This window comes from Chelonoidis abingdonii, chromosome 1, assembly GCF_003597395.2.
Source record: "Chelonoidis abingdonii isolate Lonesome George chromosome 1, CheloAbing_2.0, whole genome shotgun sequence".
NCBI lineage: Eukaryota > Metazoa > Chordata > Testudines > Testudinidae > Chelonoidis > Chelonoidis abingdonii.
In genome coordinates this window covers 353995202-354017883 of record NC_133769.1, presented here as the reverse complement: position 1 = coordinate 354017883, position 22682 = coordinate 353995202, and the positions used below count along the sequence as shown (strand labels likewise).

Sequence of the window (22682 nt, the reverse complement as noted above, 5' to 3'; positions counted from 1 at the left end):
ATGCTGCTGGTAGCACGATACCGCCTCTGGTCAGTGGCATCCAGTTACACATACTGTGACAGTGACAAAGCAAACGGGCTCCATGGCGTGTCATGCGTATGGCGTCTCCCAGGGAATCCAGGGAAAAAGGGCGCAAATGATTGTCCTGCTGTTTGCGTCACGAGAAGGAATGAGTGACGACATTTACCCAGAATCACCCGCGACACTATTTTTGCACCGTCATGCATTGGGATCTCAACCCAGAATTCCAATGGGCGGGAGAGACTGTGGGAAATATGGGATAGCTACGGGATAGCTGCCCACAGTGCAACGCTCCAGAAATTGATGCTAGCCTCTGTACATGGACGCATACCACCGAATTAATGTGCTTAGTGTGGCTGCGTGCACTCGACTTTATACAATCTGTTACAAAACTGGTTTATGTAAAATTGGAATAATCCCATAGTGTAGACGTATCCAGTGTCTCAGATTCTCCATCTGCAAACCAGGATTAGCAATAGCTCCTGCATCACATGAGTGTTGAGAAGATTAGCTAGAGGGTGGAAAGAAGTTTGAATCCCTAAAGTATTATACAAGTCCAAAGTGAAAGTACGAAACTTCAGCAAGAATCTCCATGCAATCTTGCAAGAAGTTCGGATCAGCTCAAAACCTATTTCACTCTAATATTTCCCATTAACGCAGCAATAGTTAAAGGTCAATTGCTACATCCATTCAAACATTTTTCATGGGTTTGTAACTCTACTAGTTTCAATTTAAGATACAATTTAAGTGGATGGAAACCTATGTGCAAGCAGTCATCAGAAATGTAATTTCCACTCCCCATAAACAATGGTTTTAATAGGTTTTATAGTTTCAAGACACAGGAAAGTAAAAACAAAGTTGGAGGTAGTTTACATGCATTTTGACATGCTCTATTTTGAAAACAGTTTGATTTTAAAAATCATTTTCTGAGCACTAACATAATCACAAATTTGTTTAGGATGTTAATTTTTTTAAAGTGTAAGTATTTATTTTATACAGCAACCAAAGCAACAATTACATGCAATAAAAATCTTCTAATCCATTCATCTAATAGCAGAGGAGAGTGAATCACTGAAGTCCCAATTCAGCAAGATGCTTAAGAAAGTACTAACCATAAGCATGTGATTATTCACAGGGAAATCAGGGTCCATTAATTTCACAAGGACTACTAACGTGCTCAAATACCTTGCTGAACAGGGGTCCAATCCATTTTAATTTTATCTTCATACCACTAAAGCTGCTTAGAAGAGTTGCTGACCTGCATTTACTGCATCAGAGACTGAAATCTCCATTTTGATGCACTGGTTCTGCAGCAGGCATCGCAGGTCAGAAATCTTTGCATACGCAACCCCACTGGCATAATAAAAATGAACAAACAACAATATAAACAGGGAATTACCAATTTGACAATCTGATACAGAGAAAATGCAGTGCTGCTTATGAAGCTTCTGTCATAAGTAGATAGGTAAGGTAAGGGTTAATTTTCTTTTGCCTGTAAAGGGGAACCAAACACCTGACCAGAGGACCAATCAGAGAACTGGATTGTTTAAAAGTCAGGGGCGGGAATTTGTATACTGAGGGTCTTTTTTGTTTTCTCGGCTGTGGGTAAACAAGCTTTTCTTCTAACTCCATCTTATCTAAGATATTCTACTAAAAGTCTGTAAGTACAAAGGAAAGCAAAGTAATTAGGCTATGAAGGAAGGCTTGGTGTTTATTTGCTGTGTGTGATTGCTGGTCTATTTAAATTGGCTATTTTTAAATCAGACTGGGTTATTCATATTTTCTTAAGTAGGAGCCTGTATTAATGTTATGCAAGTTTACTATTTCTGTATTTCTCTCTTTCTATATAAAGCTTTTCTTTTCAAAACTTGTGGAAGATTCTTTTCTAGTAAGGCAAAGAAATTGAAATCTCTGTACCAGGTATCTGTCTCCCTCATGGAAGACAGGAAGAGGGAAGGCAAAGCCAAGCTGTTGGTATTTTGCATCTCAATTGTCCGAGGGAGAACGCTATTCTCTTGGGAAGCAGAGAAACAGGTTCTTGGTACTCCAGGCTAGACCAAGAGGCAAGCCTGGAAGGAGGGGGAAAGGGGTTATCTCTCTGCTTTTAGACTCCAAGGGATTTGGAATCTGGGGGTCCGCGGGAAGGGTTGGGGACACCAGAGAGAGGAAAGGGGGGTCAGGCCCTATCAATTCCTGACCTGGTGGCAGCCTATCAGATCTAAGCTGGAGATTAAGCTTAGAGGACTTTATGCTAGTACCTCATATCTGAACTCTAAGGTCCAGATTGAGGAATTATACTATAACAGCTTCTTGTATCATTCTCCCTCTCTCAGGTTCAGCATATGGAAGATGAACACTAATTTACTCTGATAATATATTTATCATCGACGGCAGATAGTTGCTCAATATACTGAGCACAGAAGCGATGCAAGATTTAACAGTACAGAAATCTTGGCCCCTTCAGAGTACTTCACAGTGACTTTATGCATCTCAATCTTCCATAAGTAAAGCAAGCATAGAGAGAACGCAAGCAAATCCATTCAATGACTGACTGCAGACATAAGGAAGCCTGCCATATTGTGTACTTTGAGAGTGATGCCAGGCATGGACATTTCATTTTTGCATCTTGAAGATGACCATATTGACCCAAATTAAAGTGAACAATCAACATCATTTTGATGGCTTCAGCCCTTCATGATGCAGCTCCCAACCCTCCTTCGAATTGCTCCCCTTGGCAGTCCTTTGGAGCACAACTGAACCCTAGCAACATTCAAGGTGTGCTACAGGCCGGTTTACAGCTCCAGGTGGGCTATTATTATTCCCTCCAACCCCAACATTTCTTCTGCTGAAAGTGATTTGTTTTTTCATTTTTGGACAAAAATTTCTGCAAATTAAAAAAAAAATTGTATATGGCAGTTGAAAACTTGTTTTGGGTTTTCATTTTTTCAAGAAACACCAAAATTATATTTAAACCTCATTTTTTCACAAAAAAGTACGCAAAATTTTTCATTGAAAACATTACCAACATCTCTACTCATTTCTTTTGTTTTAGCATCTCACTTGTTTTGCTTTTCCCTTTTAGGGTTTGCATTTTCTTCTCACTTCCATTAATTGATACCAAAATGGCTAAAGCTTGATCCTTCAGTGCTGCCAGTATGTTGGCAGTACAGCTCATCCTTAAACTGGGAGTAGGTGCACAATTGCTCCCAGATCTAGAAAAACCATCCAATGCAAATATGCACACACTGCAAAAGTTAAGTAACACAGTGCTTACTACAGTACCATGATGAATCCCACTGTTTTCAAAGGGATAACTATAGTCTGTATAAGTGTTTGCAGAATCAGATCCATAATGCGCAGGGGAGGCCAGCTAGGAATCCTGAAGGTATGTTTGAAACAGCTGCTCTAGAGAGATCACTAATAGCAAGGGCCCATGGAAGCTCTGAGGGGGGAGTACAGTTTCTGGAAACACATTTATTTGACTGAATGATCAAAGAGGAGTACAAAATATAGCTAAAATCAGAGTGGTTCAACAATCAGTAGCCAGTGTGACCTACCTGATTAAAATCAGGCCTAAGAATCTGGAATTCTAGAAGCTTGCTGCTGATTTCCTGTGTGACCTAAGAAGTCACTAAAATACTTTAATAGTCATCGAGCCAGACTGAGAGCCAGAGAGAGAGACCCATGCTCAAATCTTTTCTCTCCATCAGGTGGGGGGGGGGGATTAAATCTGGGTCTCCCATATTTCAGGTGAGTGCTGTAATCGCTGCACTAAAAGTTATAAGGAAGCTGCTGCCACCATCTCATAAAGTGTTTAGTTTTATGCTTATTTCATTAGCCAGTAGGAACTCCAATAAAGAATCAGGTCGCCACTGTGATAGGTGGCTGTACAGACAAGTAACAAAGAAAGCTGTCCCAGCCCAAGGGAGCTCACAACATTTCAGATGGAATGCAACAAGCAGCTGACACAGACAAATGGGGCAAGGGTGGGTAAAAAGGATCAGATAACAATAAAGCAAACAATCTAAAAGAGAAGCAGACAGACATTCTATGTATATATTTGTATATACCCTTCCAAAAGCAGAAATAAAAGAATTGGAGCTTCCATATTCAGCCCTAAATACTGGGGAAACCCAAATAGGATTTTTTTTCAATGCACTTTTCGTTTGATGTTTTTTCTTCCCATGTTGTCAAACACGGACTAATATTTTAAACAGGTAACCAAGAATCATTCTTCAAGTTTTCACTTTTGATAAGTGCACCTAAAAACCCATGTGTCTAACCTGGCAGCCCTGTTTCCCCTCCCATCCCACTGTTTTGTCAGCTTTGCTGAACCCTCAGTGCATGAGGCAATATGATGAAACAGAAACTAGCAGAATGTACATTAAAGATGCTCAGATCCTGGGACAGATCCCAGCAAGAGAACAACAAGAAAAAAGACTCCTGTCTGGAAGCGAGCTGAAGATGATAAGGAAGACACAGCAACGCTTCTACGGATTTGGCATACATGCTAAAATATGTGACAGAAGAGCTACAAGATAAAATGCTGTAAAACAAGGGGATGCTTCAAAAAATAGAGCACAAGAGATATGACTTGCTCTTTAACAATCCCGAAAGCAAAATCTTGTTTTAGAAAGACTTTTGGTGAAGTGATCATAAGATGGCCTTTTGGTCGGACAAGGCCATTGAAGACACTAGAAAACACCAGGACTCAGGAGAGATGTGTTCAAAGGAAGGGTGCGCTTTTTGTTTGTTTTTTAAATCCCGTATGTTTGATCATTCAGCAGAAACATTTCCATGATTCAGCAGTTTCTTCTTCTGCTGATTAATGCCTTTCTGTTTCTCAGTATAATTAATGTAATGTTTCACATTCAAAGTCTGGTTAATAGTCAGCAACTGATGATAAAAACCACAAGAGCTAGCATCCTGCCTAGAGGCTTGTTCACATAGTGACCCCAATTTTAGCCCAGATTATTTTGAGTGTAAAGTTTCCATTTCAAGGACTGCATTGGTATATTATAGAGGACTAAATTCATCCCAGGGGAAACTCTTCCCTAGGTCAACAGGGTTTTATTTAACAGGAGAAAAACTGAACAGATGAGAATAAGTTTTACTCTGTTGATAGTTGGGAAAGCAATGAGAAATCACAGACACAACAGAGCTGACTGCAGAGTCAGAAACACAACAGTGAATTGGTCCATCACAATCAGTACACATAACACCTTACAGAAGAAAATATATATATATAAAATTTATATATATATAAAATGTAACCATTGGCACTTTTCCACACATCCTTATTTCTGCATAGACTATCTCCTTTCATTTTTTTTTTATTTCAAAGGATTCACCCAAATAAGGGAGAAAAACAAATTATTACCAGTGATTGTAGTAGGCTCTGTATACTTAGATTTTTATTTTGAGAGTGTTCATTCGGTTGTTGCTGTTTTTCAAGGCCACAGTTTTCAAAAGTGTTTTGTGATTATGGGGTACCTAATCTGGGTAAATTCTAAGTGCTCTCTGAAAATCAGGTGCCTTAATTGTGTATGAAGTTAGGCATCCAAAAACAGATGTCCAAAATCAGAGCCTGTTTTGATCAGGATGGCCAGTCATTCATTTACCCGCAAGGCTCTAATCAGCAGAAATCTTAGCTCCATCATGCTACTCAGAGATTTGTGAGAAGCAGACTCTGAAAAAATAATGAATGGGCACGGAGCAGGTAAGGTTGTCAATAATGCAATATAAAATACAATGGTTATATCCAACATGGAAGTCTCTCTCTCTCTCTCTCTCTCTCTCACACAGACACACACACACACACACACACACACATACACACGTGACATGGAAGTCAACAGCAAAACTGATATTAACTTCAGTGGAACCAGGATTTTATCCATACATTTTACACTTACTCCAGCTATATAGTTTGTCTGTACTTTCCATGTTTGTCAGCCCTCTCCTTTGTGTGTAGGAACTAGTGTTGAGGAATTTACCAGACTCCTTCTGAGGCACCCAGCATGATAGATAGTGACATAGCTCAATAGTTAACCTCTTTTTAAAAAAAAGCAAGTTGTTTAAAACCACTTAGGTTATGCTCACATATGTTTAGAATAATGTTTTTAAATGAACTCCTTATCCTAGCAATTTTTTAAAATAATGTTTCTGGTCATGTAAGGGGACAGTTGGCCCCTTACTAAAACTCTGAGGGTTTGTTTGGTTCATGTCACCCCATGTCAGGAGGGGCGGGGCCAGGGAGTCAGGATCCTACAACTGACAGGGCCTCTGGCCAGAGATCTCCAGACCAGGGCCAATGGGAAATAGCCAGCACCCCAAGCCAGTCTGATTGGCCTGGCTGCCTGGTCCATCAGGGTGGGGCACGGCTCAGGTCCCAGCCCCAGGTGCGCTGCGAGAAGAGAGCCAGTGAGAGCAGCTCCAGCAGTTGGGGTGACAAGCAGCAGCTGGGAGCCTGGAGGAGAATTGCAGCATGAGAGGCTGGGGGCGCACGGTGACCAGTGTGATGGAGCCGGCGCATGGGACAGTCAGTGCAAAGAGGGGAAACCCACCATGAAGAAGTGATAGATCCAACCAGGCAAGGCCGTGAGTTGGGGAGTGAACAGCTGCCCCGCATATGGGGGGGAGAGCTGGGGAATCAGAGACACTGTACGGATACAAGAGTTGCAGAGAGACCTCAGCTAAGGAGAGTGAGTGGGGCAGGGAGGGGGCTGGGCTGTGGGAGCCCAGTAACCCACCCTCACAGTGCCCTGAGACCCACCATGCAGGAAGCTGTAACAAGCACCAGCTTGAGGAACTCTCAAACAGCCCTGGAGCCAGGAGGAAGTGGGGAGTCTTGTGAGGTAACTGGTGCCTGTTCTGTGGAGGCCTGTTGGGCAGAGCATTATCCTCACCACACACCCCTTCTGGAATGATCAAACCAAAGAGCCAAGCTTCACCACTGCACAAAACAGACTGTTACTGTTTAAAGTATTTTTCATACGCTTATATTTTTAGTATGTCTTTCCATTCAAGTGTAGCAAGTGGTGTAAGGATCATTTTAATATATTTTAAAACAACTTTTGACTACTTAGTATATTTTGAAACCTGCTGACAGGTTTTCTCCCATTTTTAGGCTTTCCTGGAGAAAGATAAATCTGTTTAATTTGATTTGGTGTTTTGTGTGTGTGCTCCTTTTAACAGTCTAGTTAAAGATAAAGCTACTATACAGGTAGGAGTAAGTTAATTATTGTGAATCTATCTAATAACCAGGTAGTGGCTCTCCACCTCACAGATGGATCTGACAGGGGTAAGAAAAGCAATTGGAGAGGAAGTACTGTGATGAGAGGGTGAGGCAATTTGGAAGGTCTTTCGCCATAGGCAGCAGGTTTAAAACAAATAAAAGGAAGTTCTTCACACAGCGCACAGTCAACTTGTGGAACTCCTTACCTGAGGAGGTTGTGAAGGCTGGGACTATAACAATGTTTAAAAGGGAACTGGATAAACTCATGGTGGCTAAGTCCATAAATGGCTATTAGCCAGGAAGGGTAAAGAATGGTGTCCCTAGCCTCTGTTCATTAGAAGATGGAGATGGATGGCAGGAGAGAGATCACTTGATCATTGCCTGTTAGCTTCACTCCCTCTGGGGCACCTGGCATTGGCCACTATCGGTAGACAGATACTGGGCTGGATGGACCTTTGGTCTGACCTGGTATGGCCATTCTTATGTTCTTATAGCTTCCAATGTTCAGGCTCAGTCCTGGGGTCTCACAAGCAGCTGTGATGTCCCTCAAAAGGGAGGGTGGGTAATGGCAGTTGCAGCCTTAAACCCAGTCCAGAGTATTCTGAGGACCCAGTAGGCAAGGCCCTGCTGGAATAGCCTAGCTAGGTAGAAGGAAGGAAGCCCCTGGAGTTTATTCTGTTTCACTTCTTTCCCCAGGCAGGGAACCAAACCCAGCCTGTTTCTCAGGGTAACACCGGCATCAGTGAGAGATGGATTGCTTCTCATCCCACTGAGATAACTTAGGGTGGGATAAGGTCCCATTTTACAATAGCACTACCCAAATACTGTTACAATCATCACTGGAAGATAAGTGCAGTGACCTAAATATTTACCCCTTATTTATAGTCTGAATTTATCTAGCTTCAATTTCCAGCCATTGGATTACGTTACATCTTTTTCAGCTAGATTGAAGAGCCCATTACCACGTATTTGGACTCCATGTAGATACTTGTAGACTCTAATCAACCCACCCCTTAACCTTCTCTTTGTTAAACTAAATAGATTGAGCTCCTTGAATCTCTCTCTATAAGACAGGTTTTCTAATTCTTTAATCATTCTCATGGATCTTCTCTGAAACCTTTCCAATTTATCAATTTCCTTCTTGAACTGCTGGCACCAGAACTGGACACAGTATTCCCAGCAGCCATAAAGGTATCTCAAATGCAGAGGTAAAATAATCTCTCTACTCCTACTCGAGATTCCCCTGTTTAGGCACCCAAGGATTGCAATAGCCCTTTTTGGCCACAGCGTCACATTGAGAGCTCATGTTCAGTGTATTATCCACCATAATACCCCACATCTTTTTCAGAGTGACTGCTTCCCTTTATCAACCAAACTTGTAATCTCATTAAAAAATCATGTTAGTTTGATAGGGCAAGTTAGGCAAGTGTTCAGAACACAACAGTAGGCTTACTCAGCAAGACAGGCTCCTGAAAATACTTCAGAGCCTTGTTCTGTTCATATCATTGCCTTCCCATTGAATAAGCTGATTAAATTCAAGGTTTCAGTAGTCCCGCTCTTCAAAGTCTTCCATTGGGTTGGACTAATTTACCATCAAGACCACTACTCTGCCTAACTGCAATCTTCCAGAAGAGCTGTGTTCCAGTAGAACACAGGAACAATAGATGCTCAATAACAAAACTTATGAGTGTAAGAAAATGAGTTTTCACAGGGAACGTGGAATGTGCTTTCAGAAGAGAAAACAGGGTGTCTGTGAATCTGAGCATTTTCAGAGTAAAATGTAAAAACTAACTTACAAGATCCTGGAGGCAAGGACTATCTTCTTATTATTTAGCCACTAGCAAAATGAGGCCCTCGGCCACCACTGTCATATAAAGAATAAATAATGAAACTTACTTCTTAGACTGAGCCCTCCTTTGGCAACCCTACCAATATCATGTATTTAAGAAATAGCCCCTCTAGAATGAGAGGAGGATAGATATACGTAAATTGAGTTCTCTTTATTATTTAAGGTGCTGAGACATCAGGGGATGGGCTCACTATAAGAAACTAGATAGCTGGACAGACCGAGAGCTAGATAAGGGTTTTGTGAGGGTGGTTGTTACATGTACCATAGCAGAGTTTGTTTTTTTTTGTTTGTTTTTTTGGGCGGTTTTTTGGAGGGGGAGTGCTAATCAACTCTCAATTTTAAAAAAGCACGTTAAAAATAGCTGATTCAACTTTTCTCATGTCTGAATGCAGCACAGCTGCTGTGTGATATTATCAGCAGCTGGAAATCTTTGGTACTGCACTGTTACTTAAGAATTTCAAATAGAAAATGAAAAATCACTAGACTGAAGATCGGTTAAGTTTTGACATAATATGACTAATTTCTGCTATTGAAATAAATTGTTTCTCTTGTAAAAACATTTCATGCAAAGATAATACCAAATTTAAACAGACAAGCAACACATTTCTCAAAGAAAAAGTAATTTAGCAAGGATATATATTTATACTACTGTCCTGGCTGTCCCCAAAGAAAAACAAGCCCATACCTATACTGGAATTTACTAAGAGGGGTATTTACACTTGTTTAAGATGCTCACATCCCTTCATTTAACCAGTATAAAATACACAGGGTAAAGAGATAATCTTCTTGTTCCCTTTAATTGTAGAAGTGTTGTAAATTTTCAGGGATAGATTGCTGTTGGGCCAATCCCTGTTACAATCCTTTATAATTTAGAATCATCAAGTACGTAAGTAGGGTGAGTAAATTATTATTTGATTTTAAAACTATGTTGTAACACTCAACCCTAATTTAAAACCAATATACTCTTAACAAGGGAGACACCAGATATACAGTTTCTTGTAATTTTCCTCCCTTCCTCTCCCTCCACTCAAGAAGCCCACCTAGCACTAATACAGTGTTAAGACTGAGAAACCTTAGTACCCACAAGTCAGGAAATGCAGAGTTAAATTTGGAAGCTCAGTACTCTGATGAAAGATTGCTACTGCTGCAACCAGGAACTCTCTAGCAGATCTCTGAAATCTAAGATTCTCTCACGTTATACCACCAGCATTGATTGTGAGCTGAAATCACACACGCCAACACAGAAAGGCCCAAACCCTGAATTGACTAGTCCCAAAGCACATGAAAGACACTTTGGAGGATCTCTCTGGTTTTCAGGTAGTTCTCCCAGGCATTTCAATGCACCAGAGAGAAGTACTATCAAGCATAAACATTGTTTAACATACAACTATACAAAGTCATGTATAAACCTTCACATATTTGCTTCAGTTAGACTAAACAGGTGTGCTGCATTTCTACAAGGTGTCTGGATCTTAAAAAGCAGATTTCTATGTAATCAAGTACACATAGTAGTCGTAACACATTTATGACTGAATAACAGTCAAAAGCTAAAATTTGTGTAGATTATCAACGAATGAATCACGAGTGCCATGGGAAAGCAGTATATTGCATAGCTTCTCTGTTTTTTGTATATGAATATGTGTAGAGTATCTCATGCATAAATGCTTTCATGATCTGTGTAATCATGCCTGTAATGCCTGTTTCTCAGCCGTCTGTGCTGCCTTCTGTAGTTATATGTCATCAAAGGTTTTAGCAATATAAGGAGACTAAGATACCTAGTAATAGAAGGAAATAGAATATTACACAACAAAAGAAAAGGAGCATGCAGTGTCCATAGACTCCGAATGCTAACAACAGACAAGGGTTTTGTTGCATGCCCTGTATAGATATGATGGGAAAATTGAGCTCATTGGCAGATTTATTTATTGTATGTTTTAGAGACAGAGACAATTACTGGAACTCTGGAAATACGAATTAATGTGGCTCAGTATGTCCAGCTTCCCCAACCTCAGTGTCTCTTCACAAAACAGCATCCTCTTTTCAAAATCCATACATAGAAATAGTTATTGCTTTGAAAAAATAAGCATTTGCTAAAGGATACCACGCTGTTCGTAATGTCACTGCCTATAGGGGAAAACTGTGGTATTAGATATAAGATGGTTGTAAGATATAAGGCGGTTACTGATGCCAAATTCTGACTTCTTAAAGGTAACCACCAGGCAATGATTGCCCCTACAAACTCTTTCCATTTTCACATAGCAGAACTAAGTCATATTAACTCAATATTGGCAACACTTTCCAATGCTTAGCTGAAGGACTATGTAAAATTTCATTTTCTATGGAAACTATTAAGAATGAGTGCCAAATGTGAATGTGTGTGCCAAATTTTCACAGAAGGCTGATAGGGCACAAGGAGATTTTAACATCTCCTTCTCTCTGCTTCTTTATTTGTTCATCCAGAAGAGAACATTCGCAGTCTGCTGATCAATGCTTCAGTTAGGAGTCACCGGGTGATTTTATGGCTCATTTTATACTGGAGTTCAGGCTAGTACATGGTAATGGTCTCTCCTTCTGGCCTTAACAAAACAAAAACAAACAAACAAAAAAAACCCTGCTATGAATTACAAGACAACATTAATCACCCTGCAAAAGGAGATATTGGCTCCTCTCGCATCTTGTTGCTCAGTGGGAAATCGCCATGTGCAGTTTGTGCTGCTACCAGAAGGCTCCATTGGTGAATGATGGTAAATTTACAGTAACAGCATTTGGAATATAAACATCATGCAGGGATCCATCTAGTTCAGTATCCTGTCTCTGACGGTGGCCATTACCAGATGGAATAACCTGCTCATGGGGATATTTCTTCCCAACCATCATCAGCTAGTAGTTGGAGTATTTCTCTCTCTCTCACACACACACATCCCTGAATACGTAACATTATGCATCATTGAACCAAGTATGGAGCACCCCACTTAACTTTTTTGCTGTGTTGAAAACAGATAATTTATTCTTACTCTTTGTTTTCTCCCGCTTAGCCAGATTCTGATCCACATCAGATTTTTCCATTTTACCCCAGGACTATTTAGTTTTCTTAATAGCTTCCTCATGGAGGGACTTTGTCAAAGGCTTTTAGAAGTAAAAAAAAAAAAAAAAAAAAATTATGTCAAATGGTGGTTCTTTATCGACTGCCGGTATTTTACTGACACAGTCAAAAAAATGGAGTGAATTAGAGAAATGATTTTCCTTTACTAAGTAAAATGGCATTGCATACCTTCAATGCCTGAAAATATTTGATACCACTATTGCCAGTTTCACGCTGGAATCCTCATCCCTGAAGGGATCAGAATAGGTTTTCAAGATCCAAATTCATGGATTTATAGACTCCAAGGCCAGATGGGACCACTGAGATCATCTTGTTTGATCTCCTATGTAACAGACCATAGAATTTCCCCAAAATAATTCCTAGAAGTACATCTTTTAGAAAAACATCTATTCTTGGTTTTAAAAATGCCAGCAATGGAGAATCCATCACAAACTCTGGTACATTTTTCCAGTGATTAATTACCCTTACTGTTAATAATGTACGTCTTATTTTCAGCCTAAGTTTGTCTAGCTTCAGCTTCAGCCAATGGATCATGTTATACCTTTCTCTGTTAGACTGAATAGCCCACTCTTAAATATTTGGTCCCTGTGTAGGAACTTTTACACTGTAATCAATGCTTATCCTGTTCTTCGATAAGCTAAATAGATTGAGCTCCTTGAGTCTGTCACTATAAGACAGGTTTTCTAATCCTTTAATCATTCTCATGGCTTTCCTCTGAATCCTTTCCAATTTATCAACATCCTTCTCTAATTGTGGGCATCAGAACTGGACAGAGTATTCCAGTAGCAGTTGCACCAGAGCCAAATATAGAGGTGAAATAACCTCTCTACTCTTACTTGAGATTCTCCTGTTTATGAATCCAAGGATTGCATTAGCCTTTTTTGAAAACAGCATTGCATTGGGAGCTCATGTTTAGCTGATTATCCACCACAACCCCTGAATCTTTTTCAGAGTCACTGCTTCCCAGGATAGAGTCCTGCATCCTGTAAATATGGCCTACATTCTTTGTTTCTATATATATACATTTACCACATTAAAATGCATATTGTTCGCTTGCACCAAAATTATCATTATCAAATCGCCATTATTTACCACCTTCCCAAATTTTCAATTATCTGCAAAATCTGAGTGATTATTTTTGTTTTCTTTCAGATTTTGTTTTCTTTCAGATCATACAAAAAAAATGTTTAATAGTGTAGTGCCAAAACCCAATCCCTGTGGGACCTCACTAGAAACACACCAGTTCGATGAGGATTCCCATTCAAAATTACATTTCGAGACCTATCTTTTAGCTAGCTTATAATCCATTTAATGTCTCCCATGTTAATTTTATACCATTCTAGTTTTTTAATCAAAATGTTGTGCAGTACCAAGTCAAATGCCTTCTGTATGTCTAAGAATATTTCATTAACACGATTAGCTTTATCAACCAAACTTGTAATCTCTTCAAAGAAAGATATCAAGTTAGTTTGAGAGGGTCTATTTTCCATAAACCTATGTTGATTGCAGGGCCGGCGCTACCATTTAGGCGACCTAGGCAATGGCCTAGGGCGCCAGAATTTTGGGGGGCGCTATTTTACCGGGGCGGGGCGGCACGCGGGTCTGGGGGACCTACCGCAGTCATTTCGGCGGACGGTCCGCTGCTGGAAAGGCTCCGGTGGAGCTGCCGCAGTCATTTCGGCGGACGGTGCGCTGGTCTAAAGGCTCCGGCGGACCTACAGCAGTCATGCCTGCGGCAGGTCCACCGGAACCTTTAGACCAGCGGACTGTCCGCCGAAATGACTGCAGCAGCTCCACCGGAGCCTTTCCAGCAGCAGACCGCCTGCCAAAATGACTGCGGCAGCTCCACCGAAGCCTTTCCAGCAGCGGACCGCCCGCCAAAATGACTGCGGTAGGTCCACCGGACCCACAGGGGGCGGCGAAATGGCCGTCCGCTTAGGGCGTCAGATACCCTGGTGCCGCTCCTGGTTGATTGGTATTAATTATATTAACCTCCTTTAATTTTTTTTATTGAGTCCTGTATCAGCCTCTCCATTATCTTGCCATTGATTGATGACACACTGATAGGCCTATAATTACACAGATCATCCTTTTACCCTTTTTAAATATTGGCACAACATTAGCTTTCTTCCAGTCTTCTGGAACTTTCCTGGTACTCCAAGACTTATTGAAAAATCAACATTAATTGTGGACGCTAGTTATCTGGGGCTGCCAATTTAAAACTGTCTAACTTTAGTAGCTGCTGTTTAACATCCTCCTGAGATACTAGTGGAATGGAAAGTGATATGAATTCCCAAAGACAGAACAGAAATATTTATTGAACATATGCCTTCTCTGCATTATTACTGAAAATTCTACATTTCCATCTAGTAATGGACTAACACCATTCTTTTTGTTCTCAATAAACTTAAAAACAAAAACAAAAAAAACCCCCACCTTTTTATTGACCTCTGCTGGCCATAGATTTCTTCTTGTGTCCCTTTGCTTCCCTTAAGAATTTTCTGCATTTCTTAGCTTCTGATTTAAATTGATAACAAAGCATTCCTTTTCACTAGAAGAGCCAATAGATCTTGGAAAACTTACTCTGGCTTAGTAACACTACTGCAGAGGTAGCCAACCTGAGCCTAAGGAGCCAGAATTTACCAATGTACATTGCCAAAGAGCCACAGTAATATGGCAGCAGGCCCTCAACCCCCCGACCCTGCTCCCAGTGCCTCCCACCCACTGGCAACACCCGCGATCAGCGCCTCCCCCTCCCTCCCCGCACCTCCTGATCAGCTGTTCTGTGACATGCAGGAGGCTTGGGGGGGGAGGGACAGGAGTGAGGGCATAGCAGGGAAGGGGGCAGGAAGGGGTCAAGTGGGGGCAGGGCCTGTACCAGAGCCAGTGGTTGAGCAGTGAGCAACCCCCAGCACATTGGAAAGTTGGTGCCTGTAGCTCTAGCCCCAGAGTCGGTGCCTATACAAAGAACGGCATATTAACTTCTGAAGAGCCACATGTCACTCCGGAGCCACAGGTTGGCCACCCCTGCACTAGTGATTGTTCAAACCTGGGTTTAGCATTAGCTCCTGAATAATTTTAGTTTCACAAGGTTTCTAAAATTAAGTGAATTTTGGTGATTTCAGATGTCTGTTTGAGATTAGGGAGTTTTCAGCCCAAAGCTCAATGCAAAAGCAAGAGAAAATGATCACAGAAAACCTAGTGAAGCAAAACGTCTGAGGTTAGCACAAAAAAATTCACTGAAGAGGCACTCACTACACTTCTCTGAACTAGAGAAGGTACTGGAAAAAAGATACATCTCAACATTTTATTGCTCATTTATCATTTCAGGTCCCTTTTGAATCTTTGACAAATTCTAAAAGCTGTCAAATGTATCTTTAAAGAACCAAGGACCTGACATTATGTTGGTTATTGTAATGCTAACTGAGGTACCTGTGATGTTCTAGGTACTTTCAACTCCATCTGAAGTCAGTGATCACCTCCTAGTGACTTACACAGAAAGACAAGGGTGCTCAGCACCTCATGGGAAGCACTTTTTTCCTAAACAATTACTTATTTCAGTTGATGTAATTTCATCAAGACTGAAGTTTAGATTCCCATTATTTCTCTCTAAATACGGTATATTTAAAAGTGGCAACTTACAGTAGACATTTTAAAAATATTCTCTCCCTAATAAATTATATACAAGAATTGAACTTAGAACCATTTTTTTATTCTAATTATGCTCTTTATATTTCTCATTGTATTTTTATTGTGAACTATCATCACTGCAAACATGACTTTACTGCCGCTAAAAAAAGGGAACTAAGCCTTCTTTAAAAAGAGATCGCATGAGGTTGTTTTCCAAATCAAAGCACAGTGTGGTAAGTGAGTCTCTCAAAGACACCTACAGTTTTTAACATGCACTCTGTAACTAGTGTCAATTTAAAAGGTACCCATGAAAGAACCAGTAGCAGTTTCTCTGATTAGTTATTAAATTGCTGTACATTGCATCTCTTATTCATATTCTTATTCATACAGAATGATTCATATTCTTATTCATACAGAAATGATCCACATTAGGGATGATTCCCCATCCTACCAGCTTTTTACAACAGTTACAAACAGTATTACCATCTAAACATTGGCCAAAAATCAAGCCTTCCCAGGATACATATATACAGCAGAGAAAAATCTGTGGCTGGCCAGTGCAAACGGCCTTGGGCTCCTGGGTCTTGGGCTGTGGGGCTATTTCACTGCTGTGCAGACTTCTGGGCTTGGACTGGAGCTCGGGTTCTAGGACCACGGGAGGTGGGTGGATCCAAGTCCTCAGGTTCCAGCCCAAGCCTGGAATTCTACACAGCAATGAAATAGCCCCGCAACCCAAGCCCCAGCTGCGGGTGTCTAGGTGCTATGTAGACATAACCCCAGTGTGTTTACACACTCTCCTTCCTTGTCTCACTGTCTCCACAATGCTCGCTTTACACAGAGGAAACAAAAGTAAAGAGATTATTATTTGAATGAGAAAGGGTGAGATGGTCAAAGGAAACTGATTGTCCAGAAAGGGTATGATACAAAGGAACACAAAGGATTAATAAAATCCTAGGAGGAAGTAACCATATCAATTTATTTCTATTGTATGTAGGCACAGAAAATTACCTTTCCCTGGAATGTTTTGCTAACAAGCATTAATTTGACTACAGGTAAATACTAGTGAGGACATGTTGCTAAATACAACAAAGAGAAAAAGGTGTGTTCAGACAATAAGCATGTGTGATAGATGGTGTTTAAAATATACAATTCAAAAATAAAAAGATCTATTTGTAGTTTGAAATGGGTTATTTTATTTTATCTTCATATAATGGTGTTGAAAATATGCAAGTGCACTATTATATTGTGCATGCATACAACTGTATAAAAGTAAAGTACACATACTGGAGTGATCTTTTAAGTGTGACCAGTATGGTACCTTTTAAAAATACAGTAAAAATTGTCCGCTTTGCATATTCTATATCTTACATAGTTTACAAAACTAGTTGCTAATATGAGATAGTTTTTCTTTCAACTTTTTTCCATTTTAGAAAAAACACATTAAGGAATACAATTTCTGCTTCACTGAAACAATGTTTTTTGTGTGTGTTTTTTTTTTAAATTCTCAATAGTTTTCTGCAAAATAAGGGCACTAACTAGTGATATTGCTTGTTAATGTTTTTCATGTTGGCTTACTTTGTATGTAACATTCATATAAATTAGGTACAGGATACATGAGAAGAATTAATAATATATTTGGAGAATAGTGTATATTATTGGTCGATTAAAAAAAGAAACCAAAAGCAAAAATCTTAGTCCTTCAATATAGGATTAGTTTAAAGCTAAAATAGAGCTTGTTTACATATATAAAAATCACTTGCAGCAAACAGGGCATCATTTTTCTGGATCATGAGGAAGATAAAGTGTAGCCCACTATCAGAAGACACAAGTGCCTTATTTGTTTCCTGTTCTGTGAAAAAACATATTAAAACCATTTCCATCAGAGAATTGATTTATTCTCCAAACAGAGCACGTCTTCGTTCAATGTGTTTTAAGGACAGTTAGACTATACTGCAAGCTTTACCCAATAACTACTAGAGTATTTCAGTTTAATATTACACCCTAGTTTTCCTTTTCAGTTAAATAAAAAAAAATCCACTATTTTAGAAAATGACAGTGTTTGGTGTTAGTGTAATACAAGAGCTTTTGAATGAGATTAAAATGTCTGATTCAGACATGAACATGCACACATCAGTGGACAAAGCATTAACACTTTTTAATATTAAACAACCATACAAATGTCACTGAATTTCATTTCATAGTGCTTTGTTTTCTTGGGAGCAATTATAAATAAGAATAATTACACTCAAGTAACTACAAATTCTGGACACTAGTATATTTTAAGCTTCAAGTAAAACTACTTTACCATTTGAAAAATTAAATCAGTACAAAAATGAAAGCTAAAGTCAGTTACTTCATACACAAGTAACACATTTCACATAGATTTTGTAGGCGGGGGGGTCAGAGAAAAATTAGTCAGACCTTCCATATTTATTTTTAATCATTAAATATTTTCCCTATTAAAAAACATATGATTATTTAGCTTGAAAAAGCAAATTAAAACAAAAACTCTCCAAAGAAGCATGCATGATACAATACTTGTGAAGCCACGGGGTGGCTAAAATAGATCATACTTCTAAACATAACTACAATGTAATAGGAAGTTTAGAGAAGTTGTATTTATAAAGACAAAGCAGTATGAAGAGGAAGCTCTTCCCAGAGAACCCCAAGGATTACAAAGACCACATAGAAGCAGGATTCAAATGACAGACATTATAAATTGACAAACTGCCCCGCATAAAATCTTCCAGAAGGCATCATTAAACAATAATCAAGACCCAGCGTGAAAAGTTGCCAACAATAGCAAATCCTATTTTTTGTTGTTTGAGAGTCTTCTAACCCATTTAGACTTACAAGAATAGGCTCACCTGTACTGGGTTGCACCAGCCATGGGGACAGGTGCACTCTGACCACCACTCTCCTGGGGTCCCCTTTGTCTTAGCCCGAGTTTTATGGGGGCTCTTCCGCACACTGTCCCACAAAGTAATACACTTACTCCTGTTTGGGGTCAGACCCACAGGTCCTGAAGAGGGCACAGTCTGAGAATTATAATAGAGCCCCTGGGGGTTCTGTTGCCAACCACAGGCGCAGTGGGCATCCCTCATCAATGAAGGCAAACTTCTGCCAGCATCCATCCCATCAGACCCCTTGCAGCAGCTGTGTTGCTTAGTAAGGTATGCATTCATGTTGTACTGATGTCTAGTGTTTCCCTTGGCCAGCTTTGATAAAAGCTTTTCTCTTCTTAGCAGATGTAAAGTCCTTTTTTTGTGGACCCTTCAGTATCTTTGACAGCTGCTATAAGCAGTGCATCGTGGGAGCACAGAGAGCAGAGCTGCACAGCATTATCTGCTGGCTGGTAGCTCTTTGTCAATAGATGACTCAACTCACAGAGCAACTTGACAGCATCCCTGCTTCAGGCAGAAGCAATCAATGCTCCACACAGCTGGGATACAAGGCTGTGCACTGTGTTACAAACCCATTTCTGGATGACAAACCATAGTGGAAAAATACTCTTGCAATTTTCATTCTAATTTAGCACTTTCCTAGCCTATGCTAACAACACACAGGCATGTTCTGAAGCAGATATACATGTAAGCTTTACCAGCAGGAAGCTGTCCTTTGGAAACAGTAAAAATAAGAGTAAATAACCAAAATCTATTGAAAAATATACCTTTCCAAAGAATAGAAAAGAAAAAAAAAGACATAAGACTATTTTCCTGCCTACCTAAAAAGATCACATCAACAAAATTCCAGCAGTAGAGGACATAGATAATGAGTTCAGGAAGAATATTGTCTACACTAAATGTTGAACTATAAGATATCATTCTATACTGTGTATAAACATATAAGAAAACTATACCTGAGATCAAAACACAAAATTAAAGGTCTTGACTTGAAGCTTTTAGGAAAGATTTAGCAAATGGGCATCCTTAGCAGCACATGTATCTGGAAAAGGTCTCTGTAATCATAATTAAATGCTGGGGGTGAGAGAGGAGTGGGGGGAGGAATAATTTCCTTCATTGCTTGTGAATGCCGTTTTGATCAATAAGGCATTATTATAAATTAATTCTTGAGTTTTGCTTACTGAAATGGTTTCATCACTTCACGTTATGTTGTACCCTGCTCTGTAAGTATTTTGAACCTAACCATCTTCTCACATATGGCAGTGTAAATCAGGAAAAACTCCACTGAAGTCAGAGGAATTAAACATCAGGAGATCTGGGGTAAAATTTTCAAAAGAATTCTACATTAGTCTCTCACTATAAGAAATTAAATGTATCCAGTTCATAAATGACATGCATGTTTTAGCATTTCAAAAGCTACCATAAATTCAGATATAAGACCATGATGACTATCTTGAAGTATTTTAACCATGAAAAGAATCACAGTACCAAATCATTTAAAAAAAATAACTTGATGCAGTAATTTTCACTCTTGCCCAATTATTAACCTCAGTCTCAGCCCACATCCCCAGCCAGAGCCCTTATCCCCCCCATGCTCCAACTCCCTGCCCCAACCCTGATCCCCCTCCCGCACTCAGAACTCCTCATTTTTGACCCCACTCTGTAGTCAGTTCCCCCAGCCTCCTGCACTCCAACCCCCTGAGCCAGGCTGGTGAAAATGAGTGAGGAAGGGTGGGGAGAGCAAGTGACAGAGGGAGGGGGGATGAAGTGAGCGAGGGAGGCAGTGCCTGAGAGAAGGGGCATGACATGGGCCTCACCTCAGAGAAAGGGCATGGCAAGGGTGTTCAGTTTTGTGTGAGTAGAAAGTTGGCAACCCTAATAACTAACCCCTGAACTGATGAAAACCATCTCCAACAATAAAATCTAGATCACTGTTGAATCATTCCTAGATCATTGTTGAATCAGCCCAGAGCCCCCTCCCACACCCTGAACTCCTCATTCCCAGCCCAGAGCCCTCACTCCCCCTGCACCTCAAACCCTTGCCTCAACCCACAGCCCCCTCCCACACTCCGAATCTCTTGGCCCCCACCTCCCAAGCTAAAGCCTCCTCCTGTACCCCAAAACCATCATCCTCACCCTCACCCCAGAGCCCACATCCCCAGCCAGAGCCCTCACTCCACCCCCTCCCGCACCCCAACTCCCTGCCCCAGCCTGGAGCCCCCTCCCACATCCTTAGCCCCTCATTTCTGGCCCCACCCTGGAGTCTACACCCCCATTTAGAGCCCTCACCCCACCCAAACCCACTGCCCTAATCCAGTAAAAGAGAGTGACGGTGGGGGAGAGCGAGCCACCAAGGGAGGTGGAATGTAGTGAGTGGGGAGGCAGGGCTGGGGTGTTCTGTTTTGTGCGATTAGGAAGATGGTAACCCTATCCTAGAGTGTCTGCTTCTATAATAGGGCACTACAGTCAGGGTTATCCCTAGCGGGGTGCGGGCCTGGGACAAATCAGCCCCCGCCAGCTTGGGAGCACCGCTCTGCATTGGCAGCGGGGCCCCAGAGAGGCAGCCGAGACCCCGGGGGCATGGGACCCCCCCAAAACACAGGGCCCGGAGTGGTCACCCTGATTCACCCTACCAAAGGGACAGCTCTGACTACAGGCTTAATTTCAGATACACCAGTTCAATGGGAAACTTTTAGGAAAAGAAAAAAAAAACCTACTACCAAGGCCAAATTCTGATCTCATTTACACCACTGTAAGTCTGGAATCACTCTTGAATTACAGTGGGGTGGACAAGATCAAAATGTGGTTCACAGTTTGTCTGTCAGCTGGTGGCATGGTATAATGCAACAATACATCCAATCTGCTGCAGACAGTACATTTGTGCAACTTCCATTTTTCAGTCTGTACATTCCAAATAATCTGCATCTACACATTTTACAATTTGTTACCAAAAAATGTTTAGAATCATTTGGACTAGCATTAAGGGAGAGTCAACAAACATATTTGTTTTTAAAAATGGTAGAAAGTTATCTTAATGTCATTTCTGAGACCCTAATTTACAAACATAGCTACTAAAAAACAAACCAAAAAAACATAATCCCTGCATTTTAAAGCATTGTGCAGGGATTTTAGCCACACAACTGCCTAAATCACACAGATAATCCCGAAGAAGATTTAAAAATGCAGAATTAACTACAAAAGCCTTTGAAATAGTTACTAATAAAACTGTAATACAATATATTATTTGAGATTATTTCCTATATTAGAGCATACAAGAGAAGCTATTTTCAAATTGATACCACTAAACTCCCTGTTTGATACTAACTGCAGGCCTCTATGCCATTGCTATACTTCTGAAAAATGCTTATACAAATGAGATATACATGTATGAACTATTTAACTGATGAAAAAAAGTATTTTTTTATTTCTTTTTTCCCAAAATGGAATTTGTCACTGCATTTGAGGTAGGAATATATAAATATGCCTGTACAACTAACGGTTAGACAACTAAAATAAAAAAAATAACTATATGGAGATATACCTATCATAGAACTGGAAGGGACCCTAAGAGGGCATTGAGTCTAGCCCCCTGCTTTCACTAGGAGGACCAAGTATTAATTTTTGCCCCAGATCCCTAAGCGGCCTGTCATAAGCATAAGTCCTGGTTGGCCAAGTCTTCCCCCAGCAGCATGGGGATGGAATAATTGTCATATACTGCAAAGGTCCACATTCCTGACCAGCCTTTGTACTGGACAGGCAGTTCAGCTGTAGGCAAGTCTACAGCTTGTGACATGAAGGAGTAAATGGTCACTTTGGCTTTGGGTTGATGAGTTTGGGGTCCACGAAGGATTGGTGGATAGCTGACACTTGTGCCCCCGTGTCTCTCCACGCGGTAACCTTCTTTCCGCCCACTCTCAAATTTTCCCTTCGCTCCAAGGG

At 40.5% G+C, this 22682-nt stretch overlaps 1 protein-coding gene across 16 annotated transcripts in view; it reads right to left on the bottom strand.

Moving 5' to 3' along the window:
* DLG2 (discs large MAGUK scaffold protein 2) overlaps positions 1 to 22682 on the bottom strand; it is a 1558615-nt gene that overhangs the window by 623352 nt on the left and 912581 nt on the right. For 4 of the 16 annotated variants that reach the window (XM_075061761.1, XM_075061765.1, XM_075061767.1 and 1 more), the window contains exon 1: positions 18708 to 19181. The exons of the other annotated variants lie outside the window; for them this stretch is intronic. In XM_075061761.1, coding sequence (XP_074917862.1) covers positions 18708 to 19025 — 318 coding nt within the window. In that variant the 5' untranslated portion in view covers positions 19026 to 19181. Of the gene's footprint in view, positions 1 to 18707; positions 19182 to 22682 lie in introns of those variants that run through there. 16 annotated transcript variants of the gene reach the window in all.